Here is a 9105-nt window from a genome sequence, read left to right on the forward strand (position 1 = left end):
CTTACCTCAAAAAAAAATATAAGCCTTGTGCGTGGTAAGAGACTATTTCAATATAAAAATCTTAATCATCATTAAGCTAAAAAAAAAATCTGGGATTAAATTTTAAAAAATTAAGAAACAAACGTCAATGTGACATTAGAATATTGAAAAAAGAATATGCCTAATTATTTATTCAATTCAAAGCAAACCCCAAAATCCAATTCTACATAAATAAACAGAGGAACAAAAACCCTCACCTTCTCTTTCTTTTCATTCTTCACCAACTTGAAAAAATCCCCAAAAAAAAAAAATGAAGAATTCTCTCACACCTTTCATTCTCTTCATCACAACAATCATTTCTCTCTTTAACCCATCAACCCAATCCAAAGTCTCTCTCTCTATAACCCCAACCGTTTTAGCTAAATCGGGCGACCCGATCCGAATCCAATGGTCCGGAATCGCCGAACCGTCCAAGCTCGACTGGCTCGGCATCTACTCTCCCCCGGACTCCGATCACGAGAACTTCATCGGCTACGTGTTCCTCAACTCCTCCGCCACGTGGCAATCCGGGTCGGGCTCCATTTCCCTCCCTCTCATCAACCTCCGATCCAACTACTCCCTCCGGATCTTCCGATGGGTCGAGTCCGAAATCAACCCGAAAAAACACGACCACGATAACAATCCGCTGCCGGGCACGGCCCATCTGTTGGCCAAGTCTGCGGAAGTCGGGTTCGGGTCGGGTCGGGTGCCGGAGCAGATCCATCTGGTGTTCACGGAGAATGCGGATGAGATGAGAGTGATGTTCTTGACGGGGGATCGCGAGGAGAGGCTAGTGAGGTATGGGGTGAGAGAGGGTAAGCTGGACCGCGTGGCGGTGGCACGTGTGGAGAGGTATGAGAGAGAGCACATGTGCGAGGAGCCGGCGAATTCGAGTGTCGGGTGGAGAGACCCGGGTTGGATTCATGATGGGGTTATGAAGAATTTGAAGAAAGGAGTCAGGTATTATTATCAGGTAATTTTTTGTTTAATTGGGTTTTTAGTTTAGTAATTTGATATTTGTAATTTGTAATTTTGGAGCATTGTTAATTGCAAAATTTGATACTTTAGATTGATCGAAATGGTAGGGACTCGATAACTTGACCAAAAGCTAGTATCAATTTTGTTATAAACGAAACAAAATTGACTTACAGACTGATGTGACAATGAATGTGATTGGTGTCACATCAAGTTACCAACAACATAATGAATAAATGGCTTTTGTTTTAATAGGTGGAAGTAGCAAGAGCTAATAAACAAATAGAAAATGCTGATCGATTGTTCATTGAGTCGAATTTAATTGTCTTTGGGAAAGATAACATTACTTTTGTTGTAGGGGTTAATACGGCTATGTGGTTGAATTCAATTGGAAATCCTAATTTGTACCAAAGTTCCGCCCATTTATGAATTACTTTTTTGTTTTGTATTTAAAAAGGAGTAATTGTTTCTAATATTATGCAGGAAAAAAAAATTATGCAGTAAATTATGCAGTAGGTGTAGAATCACTCTTTTTTGTTTTGTGTTGAAAAGTTAGACTTAGACACATTAGTTTGTAAGGCTTGTTTTGTTGCAATTGTACTATTATTCAATTCATATTTCATAATAATTTGGATTTTATTATAACATTTTCTTCCATGTGACCTTGTAATCATTGAATCTCATTTGCATGATCATGTCTAAGAAAAGCATCTGATGAATGTATTAGTTAGAGTGTATATAGATTTCATGGTGATTCATTGTTACAAAAAGTGTTTTTATAAACTACTGGCTCGATTATTTGTTTTTGTGTATATAATATCTAATTAGTTGTATGATAAACTTGATAAAGTGAACTCATATGAGAAAAATATTTTGCACTACATTGCATGGTTTGAATATAACAATGGCTGTGTTTGTTCTTAATGCCATATATTTTGTACATAGCTGGCCCTGAGCCCAAAAAAATAAGACATCTAGAGTAAGTTTAAAAATTATTTAAACTTGAGTCACTTTATCATAAATTAGTCGACCCCAAAATTGTGTGACTAAGGCTTGGTTGTTGTTTTCATTGTATGGTCTGAGAAAACAATAATGTTATCAATGACAGGTTGGAAGTGATGCTGGAGGTTGGAGTTCAACTCGCAGCTTTGTGTCAAGGAATGAGGACTCTGATGAAACAATAGCTTTCCTGTTTGGTGACATGGGAACTGCAACACCATACTCTACCTTTCTCCGTACACAAGACGAAAGCATAGCAACCATGAAGTGGATACTCCGTGATATTGAGGCTTTGGGTGACAAGCCAGCGTTTATCTCACATATTGGGGACATCAGCTATGCAAGAGGATATTCATGGTTGTGGGATCATTTTTTTACTCAGATTGAACCTGTTGCATCCAAAGTAGCATACCACGTATGCATTGGTAATCATGAGTACAACTGGCCTTCACAGCCTTGGAGACCTGATTGGTCTGTGGGAAGTTATGGAAAGGATGGGGGTGGTGAATGTGGCGTACCCTACAGCCTTAAGTTCAAAATGCCTGGAAACTCTTCAGAGGCAACTGGAACCCGAGCCCCAGCCACTAGGAACCTTTACTATTCATTTGATATGGGGGCAGTACATTTTGTATACATGTCAACTGAGACCAATTTCCTTAAAGGGAGCAACCAATATAACTTTTTAAAGCATGATTTGGAGTCGGTTAACAGGAACAACACTCCTTTTGTGGTAGTCCAAGGGCACCGGCCGATGTATACGACAAGCAATGAAAATAGGGATGCCCCATTGAGGGAGAGGATGCTTGAGCACTTGGAACCTTTGTTTGTGAAAAACAAGGTCACCCTTGCATTGTGGGGTCATGTTCATAGATATGAGAGGTTTTGTCCAGTAAATAACTTTACTTGTGGAAGCATGGGCCTGGAGGGGGAGGATTGGGAGGCATTTCCAGTCCATATTGTTATTGGGATGGCAGGACAAGACTGGCAACCCATCTGGGAGCCTAGACCTGACCACCCAAATGATCCGATCTTCCCACAAGCTAAACGCTCTTTGTACCGTGGGGGTGAGTTTGGGTACACTAGATTGGTTGCTACAAAGGAGAAGCTTCAGCTTTCTTATGTAGGGAACCATGATGGAGAAGTGCATGATATGGTGGAGATTCTAGCATCTGGACAAGTTCTCAGTGGCGGTGGGGATAGTGCTGTTGATGGTGCTGGAGCCAGGGGTGAGGCGGAAGAGTCCGAATTTTCATTGTTGGTTAAGGGAGCGAGTGTATTATTACTTGGGGCTTTTATAGGCTATGTTCTTGGTTTCATTTCCCGTTCCCGAAAAGAGGCTACTCCAAAAAATAGCTGGACTCCCGTGAAGACAGACGATGTTTGAACTTGAAATTGCGTTGAAGCATATTGGTTAGTTTCCAAAATCTGGTTCATCTGTATTTAAAATGTAACTGCAATTAGGCATCAAAGTTGTGTTGTGAATTGATGTTCTCCCTACTGTTTGGATGGACACCGAAGCTAGGAGGGTGGGATAATATCTACCACATAAATGCTTCTATAACTTTTGTCGTTGTAAATATGCAATTTTCCTTATGTAATTTGTGTTATTTAACACTTTGTATAAAGCCCTAAAGGGCTTCATATAGTTGAAAGTCATGTACTAGTCAAATAAATTTGCAATTGTCACGGCATGTATTATTGATGCATGAATATGATCTGATCTTACCATTTTGTGCCATTGGAGGTACTGTCACATTTCTGTTGCTTAGTTCTTTTGAGTACTCTACTGTTTAGAAAAGACTTACTATTTTAATTTTGGAGATGAGCATCTCTAGTTGAGCAACTGTGGTAACTCCCCTGAATTCAAGATCTTATACTGTGAGATAAAAGGTTGATTACCCTCATTTTCAGGATAACTCACATGAGCAAACTGCAGTATCCTTAATGGAGAAAATCCCAGAATCTGTGTGTTCAAATCCTTCTTTTATATTGTTTATTTTTGTTATTATTTTTTTTTTTATACCTTTTCCTTTTCTTTTGCTAAGATAATGTAGGATTACTCTTTGAACATCATCCTCCTCTCACCCAAAATCCAGTTATTCTTCTTGTAGTGCCTTCCAATTATTTTTCCCTATCATTGTAAATTGAATGGTAGGAGAATTTTGGATGCAATTCTTGCTTCTTCAATAGGGGGTTTATGCTACAAGAAAAAAACACCGAGCACAACCACAGCACAAACCTGAGCACATTTGAGATAATATGTATTAATTTCTTTGGAGATAAGTAGTTTGTAGGCATTCAAGTAGTCATTTAGGCTTGTAGAACATCATCTGCTTGTAACTTTATTTCCTTGTACTTGTGTTCTTATTTCAATCAAGTATTCAAGCTTGATGCAATGATTAGTAGTTAATTTAAGTTATCTAATTTCCTGTTTATTTTGAAGCAATTTAGTATTAGTTTTAGTTAAGTAGACCTAAAATCCTTTACATTTTTTGCCATTTACTTTAATTTTAGATGATTTGCTCTGGAATACTGTACTTTGAGGTAATTCACTTCGATTTAGTTCTATTAACTTAGGCTTTGGTAACCTAGGTTCATAACTTAGTCATTTAGGATTTCTCATTCTCATTGCTAACTAGTGTATTTCTCAAAAAGTCTTATTACGTTAGGAGTTTTCAGAATTCATTCCCTAGTCGTTGAAGTTAGACATTCACTTTGAGCTAGTAACATTATCTTTAGATTCACCTCAAGTGACAAAAAATAATTAAGAGACCAAGGTTAATTAAAAATTGATTTTTTACTAAAACAATGTAGATTAAGTGCCATAACTCAAAATAACGTAGTTTTATGAATCCAAATTTGAAACCTCATGGAGTAAAGTCAAAATTATCCCAATCTTTTAAGAGTGTAAATTGTAGAGCTAGTCAAAATAGTATATGACATGCCTTTAATAATTAAGGTTCAAAACGAGAGAATAGTCAGATATTCAAAGAGATTTGGATACCTTTGTCTATAAAAAAAAAAATAATAATAATAAAATCTAGTTTTGAATGAGAAAATGATGTTTATTTTGAATTTAGTTCGCACTTAACAAACGCCTTATCATAGAACACTGATAGATGGACTTAAATCCGAACCTAACATTCGGGATACAGGTGCAAATTACCTATCAATAAATTAAATTCATATATCACTTGATGACTTGCATAATGACAGGAAGAGATAAGAGGAAAACTCCAGTTGAAGTCATAATCATCATTAAGCTAAAAAAATCCGGGATTAAAATTTAACATATTAATAAACCAATGTCAACATGACATTAGAATGTTGAAAAGAATATGCCTAATTATTCATTCATTCCAAAGTAAACCTCAAATCCAATTCTCTACAAACAAAACAATAATTCCACCTTCTCCATCTTCATTCTTTCACCGTCTTGAATGTCCTAATATGAAGAATTCTCTCACAAACAAAATCACATATTCTGTTCTCTTCATAACAACAATCATTTCTCTCTTTAACCCATCAACCCAATCAAAAGTCTCTCTCTCAATAACCCCAACCATTTGGGGTTTTCAGAGAATGAGGATGAGATGAGAGTGATGTTTGTGACTAAGGATCGTGAGGAGAGGCAAGTGAGGTACGGGGAGAGGGAGGATATGCTTGATGATATGGCGGTGACACATGTGGAGAGGTATGAGAGGGAGAACCTGTGTGAGGCTCCGGCAAATATGAGTGTTGGGTGGAGAGACCCAGGTTGGATTCATGATGGGATTATGAAGAATTTGAAGAAAGGAACCAGGTATTATTATCAGGTAATTTTTTTTAAGTTCTTAATTGCTAATTTAAAAAGGGTTAATTGGGTTTCTATTTTCTAGTTAATGACATTTGTAATTTGTAATTATACACATTTCTATCAATTATAAGCATGGTTTTAAAAACCAGACTGGACGAACAACTAGAAAGAGAATTGGTTGTCAGTGTTTTAATCCGATTAGGGTCCAACTAATGGTCAAGCTGGTGATGTCATTATTCATTTAATTAATAATTTTAAAATTATAAAATTCAAAAAATAATTATTATTAAGGATTGATAGGCTTTTCTTGTAGAAATTTATTCAAATTTAAAGTGATTCTAATTAGATGCAAAATTACTTAAAATGCAAAGTGTTTTTTTTTTTTTTTGAATATATAAAAATAAGGCTAAAATGCAAACCACACTCTTAAAATGCCCTTAGGGCACATTTTAACAAAATTCAACTTTCTTTTCCTTCTCTCAACTCACGTTTCTTTCAGTCTTTCTTAGTTCTTTCTCTTAAAAAAATAAAGGGAAAAAGAAGTACATGGCAGTAGAGTGGTAAACGCAGAACTACACAAGCACACACGCTCCACATAACGAGATCAAACCACCCATCTACACGACATTCCCACTATGCCTTTACAGAAGCTTCAGGTCGCAGAAGCATCGCACGCATCCAAACGATAAGATCAAACAACAATGGCAAAATTCCAACACCCATGGCAAGCATTATTCTTTATTTACTTCTGAACTAGTTTAACTGTTACAGTTCCGGATTTTTCTGGTTGAACCGGCAGTTCCTGGTTGTTCTTACTTTTTTTTTCTATTAACATTTTTTATTTTTCTACATGATCAAACTAAACTACTAGCTAGTTCACTATCAAATCAATTAGTTCATTTCGGTTTTTAAAACCATGATTATAAGTCAAAAGTTGTATTGTTAATTGCAAGTAATGATACTTTAGATTAGAGTGATCGAAATGATAGTGACACAATAAGTTGGCCAATGACTAACTAAGACAATGAATGCAATGTTAGTTGATCGTAAGCTGTATCGAAGATCGTTTGACGGACCCTACCTACAATGTTTGCACCCCAACAAGATTGAAGAACTCCTTGCCGAGCTTCATGAAGGAGTGTGCGGCAGTCATGTGGGGGGATGTTTGTTAGCACATCGAGCAATGACTCAGGAGTTTTGGTGGCCTCGAATGCAAAAGGATGCTACCGAGTATGCACGGAGATGTGAGCGGTGTCAGAAGCACGCCCCGTTGATCCACCAACTGGCAAGGAGCTTAAATCCCATTAGTAGCCCTTGGCCCTTTGCGTAGTGGGAGCTAGATATCGTTGGTCCATTCCCTCGAGCTATAGGGAACCGAAGATTTGTTTTAGTAGCTGTAGATTATTTCACCAAGTGGGCGAAGACAGAGGCGTTGGCGAATATCCGGGATGTAGATGTTAAGAAGTTTGTATGGAGAAACATAGTGACGAGATTCGGTGTACCAAAATCCCTAGTGTCAGACAACAAGTTGTAATTTGATTGCAGAGCTTTCCGCGAGTTCTGTGGCAGTCTCGGCATCACAAACCAGTATTCCACTCCGGCATATCCATAGAGCAATGGCCAAGCCGAGACTACTAACAAGGCCATCGTGGGCGGGTTGAAGAAGAGATTAGAAGGTGCTAAGGGCAGGTGGGTGGAGGAGTTACCTAATGTTCTACGGGCATACCGAACAACTCCGAGGAGGTCCACGGGGGAAACTCCGTTCTCTCAAGCATACGGAGCGGAAGCAGTTATACCGGCAGAGATAAACTTGTGTAGTGCCTGGGTTTCGGAATTTGACCCCATCAAGAATTTGGGATTAATGCTGAAGCAGTTGAACTTGTTGGAAGAGCGTTGAGAATTGGTGACTATACGGCTGGCAAAATATTAACAAAAACTTGCTCGAAGATACAACAAGGATGTGAGGAAAAGGGAATTTGGAGCAGGAGATCTGGTACTTCAGAAGGTAGTAGGGAATATGCAAGATGTCAACGCAGGGAAGTTAGCGCTGACTTGGGAGGGACTATATAGAGTCATCGCCATTACGGGCGCAGGGGCGTATTATCTAGAAGATTTGGACGAAAGACCACTTCTTCGGCCATGGAATGCCCACAATCTAAAGAAATTTTACCACTGATTATCAGTACGTGGGGGCATCGATTTAGATAATGTTGTATGTGCATATTATTAATTAATACGAAGGTGATGTTTATCCATGCAGGTGTATCTATACCTATAATTCCATTGTTTGTTAATTCATTAGCCCCGGTCAACGAACGCAAGGGGAACTGAGGCTAATTATCATAATGACAGAAACCTGTTCTCAGTTCAATCTCCATCACAAGACAGGTGAAAACCTAATATTCAAATTTTATCTAAGGACAGAAACCTGTTCCCGGTTCAATCTCCATCACCAGACAGGTGGAAACCTAATTTCAAATTTTATCTAAGGACAGAAACTTGTTCCTGGTTCGATCTCCATCACTAGATAGATGGAAACCTAATTTCAAAACCTGTTCCTGGTTCGATCTCCATCACTAGATAGATGGAAACCTAATTTCAATTTTTATCTAAGAACAGAAACCTATTCCCGGTTCGATCTCTATCACCAGACAGGTGGAAACCTAATTTCAAATTTTATCTAAGGACAAAAACTTGTTCCTGGTTCGATCTCCATCACTAGACAGATGGAAACCTAATTTCAAATTTTATCTAAGGACAAAAACCTGTTCCCGTTTCAATCTCCATCACCGGATAGGTGGAAACCATATATTCAAATTTTATCTAAGGACAGAAATTTGTTCCCGGTTCAATCTCCATCACTGGACAGATGGAAACCTAATCTCAAATTTTATTTAAGGACAGAAACCTATTCCCAGTTCGATCTCCATCACCGGCCAGGTGGAAACCTAATTTTAAATCTTATTTAAGGAAGGAAACCTGTTCTCGATTCAATCTCCATCACCGGACAGGTGGAAACCTAATTTCAGATTTTATCTAAAGACATAAACCTCATTACTGGATGAGAGAAAACCTTACACTTAATCGTTATAAGAACAAAAGCTAATCTCCTAGGTCAAGCCTTGATCATTGGGGAGGTAAGAAACTTACACTAAATTCTCCTAACGAAGGAAAACTCTATCCTCGACTAAGCTCAATCACCGAACGTTCATCTTCACTAAGTCAGCATACATCAAATTCAATTCTCATTATTAGAGAGTCAACTCCTAAGGTATAAACAACCTCTTCCAGACTGGTCCCGGTCATTATGCATGTAA

The 9105-nt window shown here is 38.0% G+C and overlaps 1 protein-coding gene across 1 annotated transcript; it reads left to right on the forward strand.

The window, feature by feature from the left end:
- Positions 1-202: 202 nt before the first annotated feature.
- On the forward strand, positions 203-3730 carry LOC142628049 (putative inactive purple acid phosphatase 2). The gene is made up of 2 exons (XM_075801992.1): positions 203-991; positions 2102-3730. Exons 1-2 carry the CDS (start codon positions 290-292, stop codon positions 3374-3376), a joined length of 1977 nt encoding a protein of 658 aa, XP_075658107.1. The 5' UTR covers positions 203-289; the 3' UTR covers positions 3377-3730.
- The last annotated feature ends 5375 nt before the right edge of the window (positions 3731-9105 follow it).

Source organism: Castanea sativa, chromosome 3 (assembly GCF_040712315.1).
Source record: "Castanea sativa cultivar Marrone di Chiusa Pesio chromosome 3, ASM4071231v1".
In the NCBI taxonomy this organism is placed as follows: domain Eukaryota; kingdom Viridiplantae; phylum Streptophyta; class Magnoliopsida; order Fagales; family Fagaceae; genus Castanea; species Castanea sativa.